General features: G+C 45.2%; 1 protein-coding gene across 1 annotated transcript in view; it reads left to right on the top strand.

Annotated features, from left to right (window-relative positions):
• Positions 1-14,344, top strand: part of LOC143809198 (uncharacterized) — an 88,389-nt gene extending 74,045 nt beyond the window's left edge. The window contains exon 5 of the mRNA XM_077292332.1: positions 12,660-14,344. Coding sequence (XP_077148447.1) covers positions 12,660-12,773 — 114 coding nt within the window. The 3' untranslated portion in view covers positions 12,774-14,344. The remainder of the gene's footprint in view (positions 1-12,659) is intronic.
• The last annotated feature ends 2,438 nt before the right edge of the window (positions 14,345-16,782 follow it).

Below are 16,782 nucleotides of genomic sequence, written 5' to 3'. Positions count from 1 at the left end.
AGTTACTGGGAAAGTCCACCTAACCACGGACACGTGGACAAGTGCTTGTGGGCAGGGATGGTACAACTCGCTGACGGCACACTGGGTTAAAATAGTGGAAGCCAGAACCCAGTCGGACCTTGGGATGGAACACGTCCTTCCGACACCGAGAGTTGCAGGCACTAGGTCAATCAGGGTTGCCCCCACGGTCTACAGCTCCTGCACCTCACTCACCCTCCTCCTCTTTGGCCTCCATCTCCAAAATGATCACATCAGTCACAAGCTGGAAGCACTGCAGCACTGCCTCAGCCAAGTGGCAACAGGCTGTGCTGAAAGGGAACCTGTCACCACGTTTTTGGAAGATGGGATAAAAATAGCGTTAAATAGGGGCAGAGGTGGGCATTACATTAGTGTGTTTGTTATGCGTTTATTACCCACCTAAGTTGCCGAAATACCTTTGCAAAGTCTCCGTTTTCGCCTGTCAATCAGGCTGGTCTGGTCAAAAGGGCGTCTTGTCTTCCCCCAGATTTTGCGTAGTTTTCCGTTGGTGGCGTAGTGGTGTGCGCATGCCCAAGGTCCCGAATCCTCTGCCAGGGGATTTAAAAAAGCGCGCTGTTCGTGATTTCATTGGTGATCGGTGGGCGCGGCCATCTTCCTTTGGCCGCGCGTGCGCAGAAGCGGCGCTCTGCTGGCCGCGGCTTCAGGAAAATGGCTGCGGGATGCCGCGCGTGCGCAGATGGATATCGCGGCGGCCATTTTCCTGAAGCCGCGGCCAGCAGAGCGCCGCTTCTGCGCACGCGCGGCCAAAGGAAGATGGCCGCGCCCACCGATCACCAAGGAAATAACGAACAGCGCGCTCTTTTAAATCCCCTGGCAGTGGATTCGGGACCTTGGGCATGCGCACACCACTACGCCACCAACGGAAAACTACACAAAATCTGGGGGAAGACAGCGCCCTTTTGACCAGACCAGCCTGATTGACAGGCGAAAACGGAGACTTTGCAAAGGTATTTCGGCAACTTAGGTGGGTAATAAACGCATAACAAACACACTAATGTAACGCCCACCTCTGCCCCTATTTAACGCTATTTTTATCCCATCTTCCAAAAACGTGGTGACAGGTTCCCTTGAAGCTAATATTTTTAGGTGACAAACCACACAAAGCTGAAGAGTTGTGGACAGCTCTGGAAGAGCAGGGAGATCTGTGGCTAACAACGCTGAACCTACAGCCAGGCATGGTCATGTGTGACAATAGCTGGAACCTGGTGGGGGCTCTGAGACAAGCTGACACACGTACCATGCCTGGCCCATGTGCTTAACCTCGTGGTTCAGAGGTTTCTCAAAACCTACCCAGAGATACCAGATCTGCTTGTCAAAGTATGCCACCTGTGTGCCTATTTTAGAAAATCAGCTACAGCTTTTGCCGCCCTTGCCCTGCTTCAGCAGTGTTTGCAGCTTCCGTCTCACCGACTAGTGTATGATGTCCCCATGCATTGGAACTCTACACTGCAGATGTTGGAAAGGATTTGTGAGCTGTTTAGGGCAGTATATAGAAGCAAGGGAAGAGACCATGCATATAGAGTGCACACCCAAAATGCAATTAAATTACAAAAGTGCATAATTTATTGAAGGAGACGGTAAATACAATAAATCATATTAAAAAACAATCAACAACACCACTGGTCCTGTAACAAAATATAAGGAGACGACCTAAGGCACAATAATGTGTCATAAGCAGTACCACGCATATATATACAGAAAAATGGCTTAGTTTTTATATCAATATACAATACAGAACTATAAATACACTCCGGGCGTCCCCAGAGAACCATATAGTAAGAGAATACCTCTATGTAAATAGGGAGACTAATGCTAGCTCAGGGGGCCCCAATAAGCCCACTAATTAGCAGCAAAAGATAAGTATAGAACTCCTAAAGAGAAGAATTATCCAAGAAACAACATCTATTTAAAGAGGAGCAAGGCTACAAAATGCGGTAAAAATATAGGCCCATAAGAAAGTATAAGAGCGTTTTAAGGTTCACCTGCCATCGCAATAGATAGATAAGGCAAGGACCTGTGCCAAGTTTAAGCCAAAAAGGCTGCATGTAGCAAGAAAGTCACCATGTCAAGCAGTCCAGTGCGTGGCGTCAGCCGTCTAAAGATCAAAAGAAGGAGTAGTCCCGGGACCAAAGTGGTGTGGGGAGAGCCCCACGCGTATCGCTGCAGGATGCAGCTTCGTCAGGGGAAGTGACAGGGGAGGAAATAAGGGAGTCTTAAATAGCGGTCAATTAATTGGTCAAAGAATAGTAACAGGTGTGTGATATAAAAAAAAGAAAAAGGCAAGAGTCCAAAAACATACCGCAGAAATCCGGAAATGGAGGGCGCCAATCAGCACACGCGCAGAATCCAGGAAACAAACACGGGAAGGGAACAAGATCGCAGGCCGTGCAGGCCCCAAGCAAAAGTGAAAGCTCGCGCACAAAATGACTGCCAGTGCCATGGTATAGCGCAGGTACAGAGAATACATGGCCGCGTAGGCACATAGGGAGGAATAGATGCTCTTGTGTGCGCAGAGCACAACTCCTGGCGCACAAAGAGGAATGGACGCTCGCACGTGCGCAGAGCACCACTCCCGGCGCCACAGAACAGCGCAGGCGCAAGGAACATAGAGACAGCCACTTAGTACCGGCGCTAGTCTGCTGCAATAACAAGAGAATGCAGCAAAGGCAAAGAGCGCAAATGGTAGAAAGGTATGTGAGTATACAGAGGTCATGGAAATTAATGAATGCACCCCAAGCCAGAATAATATATATATATATATATATATATATATATATATATATATATATATAGGAGTGCACATACATAAACTGACATAACCCCCAGAAATACAGTAAGGAAAGAGGTTGAGTCAAAAAAGAACCATGTAAGACACTACTCAGTGATTTACTTAACATATTGCAAACCCATAGCACCAGGACGTTCACAAGGAGGTACTCCCAATATGTATGGGTGCGCATATAGGGAGATGTCCCAACACGATCCACACATGAAAAGGCAAGGCCCCCACAAGAGGGGAGCTATTGACTACCAGCATCAACAAGGCCATCGGTATTCAGTTCAGACTCCACACATAAGACCTCAGGAGTGGACATGGATGTCAGACATATGTACCATTCTTCAAAACTTTGAGGACTCCACCAAGATGGTGAGCGGCTATGATGCCATAATTATCATCACTATCCCTCTTCTATATGTTCTGAAATGCTCTCTGCTCACAATCAAAGAGGATGCAATGCAGGTGGAGCACGATGAGATGGAGCAAGGAATTATACAGGGTAATTACACACAGCCCAGACTCATCTCATCCCAAAGTGGATTGGGTGACAATGAGGAAGAGGAAGAACAGGAACTAGTTTCTTGCGCTAAAGACGGTACTACCTGCACAATTGTCATATCGTCTGTTCAGCGTGGATGGCCTGAGGACAGGGAGGAGGAGGAGAGCATGGTCAGTTGTCCTCTTGGTGAGGACACGAAAGTCTTGCCTGTTAGCAGTCTGGCACACATGGCTGAGTTTATGTTACGCTGACATTCCCGTGACCCTCACGTTCTCAAAATTTTGGGTGATAGTCATTACTGGTTGGGGACACTTCTAGACCCACTCTACAAAGAGAACTTTCTATCTCTTATTCACGAGGCGGACAGGTCTACTAAAATGGGGCAGTACCAGATGGCCCTTGTTGCAGAATTATTAAAAAAAATTCCATTTGAAAACGCTGGCGGCAGAGGTCACAGTTCATTGAACAACCAAGGAGTACAGGCGAAAGAGACACAACTTCAATCCAGCAGAAGCTGGGGAACACTGAGGGTTCTGGGAGAGTTTTCTCAGATGCTCCCATCGCACAGGCTCTGAGGCGCGGGGTACTCTCACAAGGAGTGCAACATTTGGGAAGTTGCTGACTGTACCAACTTCCTCCGTGATTCCTCTGTGCCTTATAATTATTGGGTATCCAAGCTGGACATGTGGCATGAACTGGCTCTCTACGCCTTGAAGGTCCTGGCCTGCCCTGCCGCTAGCATTTTGTCAGAGTGGGTTTTTAGTGCTGCTGGTGGAATTATAACTGATAAGCGCATCCACCTGCCAACTGAAAATGCTGACAGGCTGACTCTTATAAAAATGAACAAGGGCGGGTATACGATTCCTCATTTTGGCTATTTGCTGTTGTCCTCCTCCTTCTCCTCATCCTCATTCCTTCACCACCATATCACCAGAGTGACCTTGGTCCGTGATGCAATACCCACATCATTTTTTTAACGGGTGTTTATGATGCAAGGAAATAACAATTTGTTAGACAGTGTGTTCATGTATACCCCCAGGGGTTAATGTTTGAAAATAAGGGTGCTTTCATAACAAATGGGAATTATGCATGTTCAAAGAAAATAAAGATATTCTCACATTTATTGGGAGACTAAATGAAAACTAAATTTACCTTAGTGAACCGTATAAACCGGCACTTTTCATACACTACTTATATTTATCATAGAAATCATGAAAATGGGCTATATACCTGTAGCGCAAAAACGTGATGTGATAGAGAAATTATAAGATCAGATTTGAATTCAGCACCCTCAAATTAGTCTAAAACTGTTCTTAAAGTCCATGCCAGAATTTTTTTTTTTTGTAGACCAGTGTAATTATTGCTATAACACTGGTATATTCCGCATCACACCTGGAACTGAACCACAAATATGCGATTTGCATACATGCAGTCAGGTGCTGACTCGACTTATGCTGCCTCTGTCAATACAAGTGATTTGAGCAAGGCAGGACATGCCCAGTTGGAATGTTGATGAAAGCTTATTGCATACTTGCGGTCAGGTGTCTGTCTGGCGCTGGCTTCTGGAGAATTCTCACAGTGTGTAGTGCACGTGCTGTGAGGATTCACAAGTCTTCAGTCACTTATTGTCTGCAGACTTTTAACCAAAAGACCGGACAAATCCTTTCATGATGTTTTCCAGTTATAAGTTTCTAGTATTTAATGGCCAGCGCTGATGCTACTCATTCCAAATTTAGCTCTACCATTTCGCCACTGCACTGATCTCTATTTACTGGCTGCAGTAGTAATATCCCAACTATAGCTCACATCACTGCTGCTGCCAATCACAGAGCTCAACAGCTCATGCTGTCTACATTGAGCGGAGATGCTGAGCTTATTGGCTGTGGAGGTGATGTCTGCTGCACTCGTCCCATCACCACTGCAGTCAGTAACCAGAGACCATAGCAGAGGCAGAGAGCAAGCCATGGAATCGGGGAGGGTGCATAACATGCCATTTTATTATTGTTACCTACTACTGGCTATTAGAGGTCAAAAATTATAACTGGAAAATATCATCTATATGTATAAAAACGAGTGTTTGTGTGTACATGATGTCATAATGGTTGTCATGGCTACAATGATGTCATAAAGGTTGCCATGGCGAAGATGATGTCATGGTGACGATTATGTCATAATGGTTGCCATGGTGACAATGATGTCATAATAGGTTGCCATGGCGACAATGATGTCAGAATGATTGCAATGGCAAAGATGATGTCATAATGGGTACAGTGGGGCAAAAAAGTATTTAGTCAGTCAGCAATAGTGCAAGTTCCACCACTTAAAAAGATGAGAGGCGTCTGTAATTTACATCATAGGTAGACCTCAACTATGGGAGACAAACTGAGAAACAAAAATCCAGAAAATCACATTGTCTGTTTTTTATCATTTTATTTGCATATTATGGTGGAAAATAAGTATTTGGTCAGAAACAAAATTTCATCTCAATACTTTGTAATACATCCTTTGTTGGCAATGACAGAGGTCAAACGTTTTCTGTAAGTCTTCACAAGGTTGCCACACACTGTTGTTGGTATGTTGGCCCATTCCTCCATGCAGATCTCCTCTAGAGCAGTGATGTTTTTGGCTTTTCGCTTGGCAACACGGACTTTCAACTCCCTCCAAAGGTTTTCTATAGGGTTGAGATCTGGAGACTGGCTAGGCCACTCCAGGACCTTGAAATGCTTCTTACGAAGCCACTCCTTCGTTGCCCTGGCAGTGTGCTTTGGATCATTGTCATGTTGAAAGACCCAGCCACGTTTCATCTTCAATGCCCTTGCTGATGGAAGGAGGTTTGCACTCAAAATCTCACGATACATGGCCCCATTCATTCTTTCATGTACCCGGATCAGTCGTCCTGGCCCCTTTGCAGAGAAACAGCCCCAAAGCATGATGTTTCCACCACCATGCTTTACAGTAGGTATGGTGTTTCATGGATGCAACTCAGTATTCTTTTTCCTCCAAACACGACAAGTTGTGTTTCTACCAAACAGTTCCAGTTTGGTTTCATCAGACCATTGGACATTCTCCCAAAACTCCTCTGGATCATCCAAATGCTCTCTAGCAAACTTCAGATGGGCCCGGACATGTACTGGCTTAAGCAGTGGGACACGTCTGGCACTGCAGGATCTGAGTCCATGGTGGCGTAATGTGTTACTATGGTAGGCCTTGTTACATTGGTCCCAGCTCTCTGCAGTTCATTCACTAGGTCCCCCCGCGTGGTTCTGGGATTTTTGCTCACCGTTCTTGTGATCATTTTGACCCCACGGGGTGGGATTTTGCGTGGAGCCCCAGATCGAGGGAGATTATCAGTGGTCTTGAATGTCTTCCATTTTCTAATTATTGCTCCCACTGTTGATTTCTTCACTCCAAGCTGGTTGGCTATTGCAGATTCAGTCTTCCCAGCCTGGTTGGTGCGGGGCTACAATTTTGTTTCTGGTGTCCTTTGACAGCTCTTTGGTCTTCACCATAGTGGAGTTTGGAGTCAGACTGTTTGAGGGTGTGCACAGGTGTCTTTTTATACTGATAACAAGTTTAAACAGGTGCCATTACTACAGGTAATGAGTGGAGGAAAGATGAGACTCTTAAAGAAGAAGTTACAGGTCTGTGAGAGCCAGAAATCTTGATTGTTTGTTTCTAACCAAATACTTATTTTCCACCATAATATGCAAATAAAATGATAAAAAAACAGACAATGTGATTTTCTGGATTTTTGTTTCTCAGTTTGTCTCCCATAGTTGAGGTCTAGCTATGATGTAAATTACAGACGCCTCTCATCTTTTAAAGAGGTGGAACTGGCACTATTGCTGACTGACTAAATACTTTTTTGCCCCACTGTACATGGGCACGGAACTATGGGATGGAGGATGTGTGATGGGTATATGGGCATGGGACTATGGGATGATGTGTTTGATGGGTATATGGGCACGGGACTATGGGATGGAGGTTATGTATGACTAGACTGTGGCCCGATTCTAACGCATCGGGTATTCTAGAATATGCATGTCCCCGTAGTATATGGACAATGATGATTCCAGAATTCGCGGCAGACTGTGCCCGTCGCTGATTGGTCGAGGCAACCTTTATGACATCATCGTCGCCATGGCAACCATTATGACATCTACGTCGATACTGTGCCCGTCGCTGATTGGTCGAGGCGAATTTGCGGCAGACTGTGCCCGTCGCTGATTGGTCGAGGCAACCTTTATGACATCATCGTCGCCATGCTGTGCCCGTCGCTGATTGGTCGAGGCCTGGCGGCATATTCTAGAATATGCATGTCCCCGTAGTTTGTGATTTGCGGCAGACTGTGCCCGTCGCTGATTGGTCGAGGCAACCTTTATGACATCATTGTCGCCATGGCAACCATTATGACATCTATGTCGATACTGTGCCCGTCGCTGATTGGTCGAGGCCTGGCGACCTCGACCAGAGACGCGGGATTTCCATTTTGACATCATCGTCGCCATGCTGTGCCCGTCGCTGATTGGTCGAGGCCTGGCGGCCTCGACCAATCAGAGACGCGGGATTTCCAGGACAGAGACAGACAGAAAGACAGACAGAAAGACAGACGGAAAAACCCTTAGACAATTATATATATATAGATGGGTGTATGGGCACGGGACTATGAGATGGAGGATATGTATGATGGGTATATGGGCACAGGACTATGGGATTCAGGATAATCATTATAGTTTGTTATAACTAACCACAGTTAGTTACTACAGTATGCCCGGGCAACGCCGTGCTCTTCAGCTAGTTAAGTAATAAAGTAGACTTATACTTTCTTCACTGGCACCGTTCTTCCACTCTGAGCCCTGTGTACCCATGTCATTTTCACATGAGAGCTGCAGTTATCTGCAGCCACAAGAGTCACATGGTTGAGAGCAGCTGACTGATGCTGGTGCATTTTTTATTTTATGCAGCTGTTTACTGACATATAGAGGGGTTTACCATTATTAAGGTTATCTACAATGAGCCGGAACTATTTGGCTGCAGCCTTTACACTTTTGTTGGAGCAGACATCCACCCTGACATAATATTGATCAGCTGCAGCCATGTCACATTACCCTCCACAAACAGTAGTGCCGACATTGCTAGAACGGTGTCACTGCTGGAGGGGAGTATTAATTGTTTGCATTTTAGCTAGGATCCTAAAATGATTATGGGAACTTGTCATGATTGATAATGTTATTTACCTGCAGATATGTGGTTAATCTGCACCTAAATAGCTTTAGGCTATTTATCCATGATCCGGATGTTGTAGCACTTTGGATGCTGTATCCAAAGCACCACTGTCTATTGAACACAGATGAATCCGCATGTGGTTACTGAACCATATGGATTCACCGGGTCCAATACATTCTATTGATGTCATTTCTTTTATGGAGGCTCGCGTTACCACAAGACAAATTAACATATTGCGGTCCTGAAAGACGCACCACATGTGCATCTGTGGACGCATAGTGTACATGGAATTTTTTTTAATTCCATCCACTACGCTGTAACATCTCACTGCTGCGGTTTTGACGCTGCATAAGTTCGCAATGTCAAACCCGCAGCTATTACTGATTGTGGGCACGTAACCTTAAATATCCATTCAGCTGCTTTAACTTTATTCCCATCGGCAGCATCTGACATTCAGTCAGAGACGCAGCTTCAGTCACTGCTCAGTACATGGTGAATGGGAGATGTAAGCAGTACAGCCAGGTGTGTACTGATGCACTGCAAAAGCAAGCGTGTCAGGAATCCCATCGTGCTGCCACCAATATGTCACAAATCGGGGTGACCTTTGGCCAGCACACAGCTATCACATGTGCAGGGGGGCTTATCTTAGTTATCCCTCCACTGCTACAATGTGATGAAAACACAAACAAGCCTATTGACATATCAATTTACCGCAGGGGCTTATTTTAGTTATCCCACTCCTGCTACAATATCATGAACTGCAGGGATTTATGTACTGTATATCCCGCTTTCCAGTTCCGCTTCAGAACTTGCAGCTCTCCGGCGCCCCCTTACCCTCAGGTCAGTCAGGGAACTACACCTAGGATAATTGGTCGCTGGATGGGCCGCTTCACTGTGGACTGGCTAGCAGGAACGCTGCCGCGAGAAATTATAAATGCTCAGGCCGCAGCCAGACAATAGCTTATAAAACCCTGTTCCGTCACTGCCAGCGGCACCCACCTAGCCCAGAACACACTTCACTGCCACCAGCTCAGATTTCTCACAGAGAGGGGTTCGAGCCAACCCAAAATAGTAGCGTAATTACTTCAGGCAAAGGGAAAGATTCGCATAGGACATGTAGACAAACTAGTAGTTTTATATTTTACTCCGAAACGGTAGGTAGTGTTTACAAAATGTCTATTAAGATTTTACAATATGAGACAATTTAAAGTATGTACAGCAATTATAAAAAAAATGGATTAAAGAAAGATAAAACTCACATTTGCTTAGATCATGTCAGCTAACCATGCTGGTAGGCGGAGCCAAATATCCCAGTGCATCAAGAGGCCTTTCTGTAGTGAAATCCCAGGCAAGAGTGAAGGCTGGGTTGAGTGCAGTCACTTATATCTACAGGCTTGTGACATCACTAAAGGGGCTGGTTTACCTTCACTCTCCCCTCTCCTCACAGTTACAGATTGTACCAGCAATACTTATAATTCTCATATCTTGGCTTCAGAACATGGCAGAGTCACAGCACCCTTATATTAAAATTTGCTTTCTAATGATACCGCGCTCGGAGTAGTTGGTCCACGCGGTTCAGGAGAAATCCGCACTTTGTACTCTTTGTCTTTAGCTGCTAGCGCTTACAGTGATTGACAAATATAAAGATGGGAATTCGCAATATGTACACCTTAGTTTTCTAGCCCAAATCGGTGGCCCAATATCTTACTATAATAGAACAAAGAACCTCATGTCTTTTGAGATTTTGAGAGAAACTAGACCGGTTTCAGCTGGTACTAGATGGGAGAATTGTCTATTGCAGCTACAGAGATTGTAAACATTCTTGTGGTGGGAGGGAATGAGAGGTTTAGGATTCACACACACACATAGCAGCAGAAGCAAAGAGAGAAGGGGAGTCAGATCCCACAGCGTGCGTGATAACAGGGAAAATGAAAAATCCTACCCCATTTTATACATTATCGTGACAAAGCGGTCAAAGTTTCGGGACATGCTTACAGCCACCGCTCACTATGTACTGAGCGGTGATTGTAGCCGTGTCTCAGCCTGAGGCTGCCGAGAGGAATAAAGTTAATTTCTTCCCATAACTGAGCTTTCAATGCGGCTCCACAGTTTTATAATGTTATTAGCCTGCAGATTAAACCTTTATCTGCAGGTTAATAGCGTTAACACATTTTGAATGACATTTCTATACATGTACCTTATTTAAAGGCGTTGTCCAGGCTTGGGGTTAAAGTCTACAGTTACTCTATGTAACGGCAGATTTGTAAATCCACACAGTGTGCAGTGTATGCATTGTCAGGATTCTGTACGAGCAGACAGTTGTGTGACTGCAAGTATGTGATTTGCATGCCTCCGACCACATTTTGGCTAGATGTGTTCAGCCTCGCTCAACACACTTGCATTAATCGAGGCCCGCCTATCTAGTCAGAATGTGGCCCGGAGTACACAAATCACATACTTGCGGTCACACAACTGCCAGCTCGCTCCTGGAGAATTGTGAACACAGCGCTATTTGAGGATTCATATGTAGAATTTTGTGTCACACAGAGTGACTACAGACTTTAATCCCAACTCTGGACAACCCCTTTAGCTTGTAACAAAAGATATAGGGTCTCATGCACATGTGGATCCGTGCACTCTACATGTGTATGAAGCCCAATATCTTGCTCTAATCTCACCTGGGACATGTCTTTAATAAAATTACAGATTTATGTAGTGGGGTACTGAGGCTGGCGCTCTGACTGTGAGAAATGAGGACTTTGAGAGAGTCAAGGGCAGTGTGCTGTGGTAATTTGTCCTGCGTCTCTACACAGGCCAGATGCACACAGCAATGTTCAGGACCTTGGAAAGCACCGCCTGCTGCTCCGACTCCTCTCCTACCTCCTCAGAATGATTATGCTGGCCACACCATGGCCTCCTCTCTGCCCTCCTCTCTGCCCTCCTTTGAATCCTTTTGCAGGCTGCTCTGCCCTCTGCTCCGCCTCTTCTCCACCCTCCTATGAATCCTTATGCTGGCTGCACCATGGCTGCTCCGCCTCCTCTCCGCCCTCATGTCAATCCTTATGCTGGCTGCACCATGGCTGCTCTGCCCTCCGCTCTGCCTCCTCTCCACCCTCCTCAGACTCCTCACTACAAGCTGCATTGCTACCCAGCCTGCACACTCTGGAGGCAAAGGGCCAGATGTGGCCTACAGGCCGCAGTTTGCCCAGCCCTGTAATAGTCTATGGATGACTGATTTCAGAAATAATTTTCAATGCTTTTTTGGAGTTTTATATATAACTGAAATGTAACATAAAGCACCTAATACTGTATGGATGACTAACTAAATCCATACAAATTTTTTAATAAATTCTTGGAGTTTTATATACCATTGAAATGTACTCTAGAGCACATCATAATCTATAGATGAGCAATATAATACTGAAAAATATTTGAATACTTTTTTGGAGTGTTATATACCACAGCAATGTACCGCAGAACACAGAATACCCTATGGATGAATAACTGAATACAGAAAATTGTTTCAAAGCTTTTTGGACTATTATGTAACACTGAAATGTACCACAGACCACGTAATAGTATATGCATGAGTAATGAAATAGAGAAAAATATTTCAATGCTTTTTTGGAGTGTTATCAATGACCTTTTGTGGCTTACCCTCCTTGTGGAGTGTGTCAAGGAATGCCTTTTGGACATCTGTCAAGTCACCAGTCTTCCCCATGGTGTGGAGCCTACTGAACAGACTAAGGGACCTTTTTAAATGCTTAGGAAGCCTTTGCAGGTGTTTTTTTGTTAATTATTCTAATTTACTGAGATAATGACTTTTGTTTTTTCATTGGCTGTAAGCCATAATCATCAACAAATAAACATTTGAAATAGATCACTCTGTTTGTAATGACTATATATGAGTTTCACTTTTTGTATTGAAGAACTGAAATAAATTAACTTTTTGATGATATTCTAATTTAGTGAGAAGCACTTGAATAATACCTACAGCATTAACACTAAAAGTGAAGTAACCTAATGCACATTTTAAAGCAATATTTGCTACAAAATAAAGCATATACGCATTTCTTTTTTTTTTCATTTTGTTTTCCTTGTTTTTATCCTTAACAGAGCACTGAGAATCCTATTTATAGCAAAGAAGAGGAGGAAGTTGCTGCATTTTGTTCACAGCTAAGAAAGAAATTGCAAAGTCAAAGAGCCAAAGACACCTATGAAATCCTGTAGATGTACAATGACATGAGATGTCTCATATTGTAAATTTGTCACCCTTAGCGTCTTCTGATAATTGAGCTTTAACATGTAATTTCTAGCTAATGGCGACTCAAGTAATTAAATATAGTTTAAAGAGGAACTTTCATCAAATGTTTCATGTTTAACAGGACACAGGATGTAAAAGTGGCTGCAGAGCAGAATAAAAGATATATATTTGTTATCTCTCGTTGCTGAGACATTATCAAATTATTTGTCATGTAATGGGTTAACTTTTTTAAAGTCCAAGTGGGTGTTATCATTTTTTTTTCTAAGGGAAGTTGCTTCTTGAAATGTCCTTTTTAAAGATCGTTTTGTCCAACACCCATATCATGCATCTGAATAAAGAAATAATATATGCTTCCTTTGTGAGATCGTATTGATGTTACATTGGAGGTTAACTATTTGTGAAAACTATCCCCTTAATCAAGTGAAATTCCAGATCAGATATTTTTGCAAAACTAACAGATTCATTTGTTTTTCTATTTGTATACCTTAGCAAAATTATTATTCAAATGCATATCTTCATTGACCACAAGGTGGTGCACATGAGATTTGTATGTCCTTTACACTCTCTATTCTTTAAACTAAATATTTAATTTTTGTACAAATCTTTCAATACATTTCATAAAAATAAGTTGACCACTTTGTTAATGTATTTCCATATTTCTGTTTGTGACATTTCTATTTTATTTTGCTAAAGCACAGAACTATTGAAGAAGGAGGCTAATGCACCATTGGACTTACTGTAGTTTTTGCTTTAATACAAATAGAGCCCATCAAATTGAATGGATACTGTGTAATTGGAAGTGGAGATTAAATAGGTGATTCCTTCAGAATCTCTTCCTCAATTTCATCAAAAGTAGATTATTATGGATTGCAGTCTCTGTTATATCCTGCTTAAGGGCACACAACCATTGCTCACTGTTAAACCCCCATGTCCAAGGAACAGCATTCACAATGTTCCAGACTTCTGTTATCTGTGACCAGCAAGAACACTTCTTGGCCCAAGAAGGTTTGAGGTTAAAAAAAAGGAAAGTATATAATATTATTAATTACCAAAGGAAAAATCCTTTGTTCCAAAAGTGCAAAAAAAAATATTGCACATAACCAGAGGCTACTCACTCCTTTGTTTCGCTCATCTTTTAATTGAAGTGTCCTAGGGGGGCTGGCTTCATAAAATATGCCCAACCAATATTCGACCACCAGGTGACCACCCCTTAAACATTAGCCAACTATACACGGGACCTGAGGTACACCGCACATGTGGGGTACACGCGAGCTGAGGTACACAACATATGGGTGGTACACAGGACTTGAGGCAAACAGCACATGGGTGGTATACGGGACTTGAGGTATACAGCACATGTGGGATACACGGGACCTGAGGTATACAGCACGTGGAGTACACGGGACCTGAGGTACACAGCACATGAGTGGTACACAGGACCTGAGGTATACAGCACATGTGGGTTACACGGGACCTGAGGTATACAGCATGTGGAGTTCACGGGACCTGAGGTATACAGCACGAGTGGTACACGAGACCTGAGGTATACAGCACGTGGAGTACACGGGACCTGAGGTACATAGCACATGAGTGGTACACGTGACTTGAGGTATACAGCATATGTGGGGTACACAGCACATGGGGGGTTCATGGGACCTGAGGTACACAGCAAGTGGGTGGTACACGGGACCTGAGGTACACAGTACATTGGTGGCACACGAAGTCTGAGGTACACAGCACATGGGTGGTACACGGGGCCTGAGGTATACAGCACATGGGTGGTATATGGAGTCTGAGGTACACAGCACATGGGTGGTACATGGGACCTGAGGTATACAGCACATGGGTTTTACACAGAGTCTGAGGTACACAGCACATGGGTGGTACACGTGACCTGAGGTATACAGCACATGGGTGGCACACAGAGTCTGAGGTACACAGTACATGGGACCTGAAGCATACAGCACAGGGTGGTACAGAGTCTGAGGTATACAGCACATGGGTGGTACACGGGACCTGAGGTATACAGCACATGGGTGGTACACGGGACCTGAGGTATACAGCACATGGGTGGTACATGGAGTCTGAGGTACACAGCACATGGGTGGTACACGGGACCTGAGGTATACAGCACATGGGTGGTACACAGAGTCTGAGGTACAGCACATGGGTGGTACGCGGGACCTGAGGTATACAGCACATGGGTTTTACACAGAGTCTGAGGTACACAGCACATGGGTGGTACACAGAGTCTGAGGTACACAGCATATGGGTGGTACACGGGACCTGAGGTACACAGCACAGGGTGGTAAAGAGTCTGAGGTATACAGCACATGGGTGGTACACAGAGTCTGAGGTACACAGCACATGGGTGGTACACAGGACCTGAGGCATACAGCACAGGGTGGTACAGAGTCTGAGGTATACAGCACATGGGTGGTACACGGGACCTGAGGTATACAGCATGAGTGGTACACGGAGTCTGAGGTACACAGTACATTGGTGGTACACGAAGTCTGAGGTACACAGCACATGGGTGGTACACGGGACCTGAGGTATACAGCATGAGTGGTACACGGAGTCTGAGGTACACAGTACATTGGTGGTACACGAAGTCTGAGGTACACAGCACATGGGTGGTACACGGGACCTGAGGTACACAGCACATGGGTGATACACGGAGTCTGAGGTACACAGCACATGGGTGGTACACGGGACCTGAGGTACACAGCACAAGGGTGCATGTATATGTACAGCACATGTATAGAATGTATGTATGTGCCCTGTACAGCAGAGCTGTGTTTGTCTCCAGCCCCCCTTATACTACAAGTAGGACTGCAGGTAGCCCCCCTGCTTTCTGCAAGCTGTGATTACCCTGTGCCCACACACTGCAGCCACACAGGAGGATGCGACACGCTGGGCTCTGCTACTTCTCTGTGTGTACATGGGTGGTCTCCACTCTCCACATCACTGGGCGCTCAGTAGTGACAGGTACACCCCCTGTGGATGGAGCTGATGCAGCGGCTCCAGTCGGGGGAGGTTCATGTGCACAGTCTCCCTGGTGCAGGCTCACTGACGATGTAGAAGGAGACGCATCATCAGCGTTACTTCCAAACAATCTGCTGCCAAAACTTCTGCACCTCTCCATTATTCCATTATAATCTCCCCCGTCTGTGACCCCACTACCCACCGGATTACAACTTGTCCCTCACCTGCCTGGAGCTGTTCCACAGGATTCTCCCCACTGGGCAGTGATGGAAAAAGCACGTGGGACACAAAACCGCACGCACCTCTTAAGAATTAAAGGGCCCGCGGCCAAAAAACAGGCAAAGTGGCTGCAGGCCACACCAAATGCGGATGCACCAGAGCGGGCCGGACGTTCCCCACCCCTGCTCTAGATACACGTGCAGTTTTTGAAGGAACTCATATTTTGGACAACCTTCCTGCTATTGGAGAACCGCAGATCTTCTGTAGACTTGCACAAATCCTTGTCTCTTCATGTAGCCCCAGACAGACTCGATGATCTTGAGAAGGCCCTATGGGGGCCATATTATCTCTTGTTCTTCTTTACTCTAAAGATAGTCCTTAATTACATTGGCTGTATGTTTGGGGTAGTTGTCCTGCTGCAGAATAAATTTGGAGCCAAACAATTCTATAATGGTATTGCATGATAGATATGAGTCGCCCGCCAGGGCCGTGAGGTACTCGGTACCGGGTCCGGTACTCAAGGGGGGATGTCACGGTGGCGGTGACCCGGTCCGTGACCCTGGGCGACCATGTTAAAGGGAAAGTCTTTAAAGGGGTTTGAATAAAGTTTATGTTTGTGACACCACCTGTGGTATTCGGTCAGTGGGGACCGACGCTGCTTAAGAGTTAAGAATGCTGTTCTACCTTCTGTATTCTCTCAATCCTAGAGCTGCAGAACCTCTGGCTGCACGGCCCCATACACATCTCTCTGTCTCAGACTGCTCCAGT

This window comes from Ranitomeya variabilis, chromosome 2 (genome assembly GCF_051348905.1).
Source record: "Ranitomeya variabilis isolate aRanVar5 chromosome 2, aRanVar5.hap1, whole genome shotgun sequence".
Taxonomy (NCBI): domain Eukaryota; kingdom Metazoa; phylum Chordata; class Amphibia; order Anura; family Dendrobatidae; genus Ranitomeya; species Ranitomeya variabilis.
Note: the sequence above shows the minus strand (reverse complement) of the source record. Positions and strands in the feature narration are given on the sequence as shown.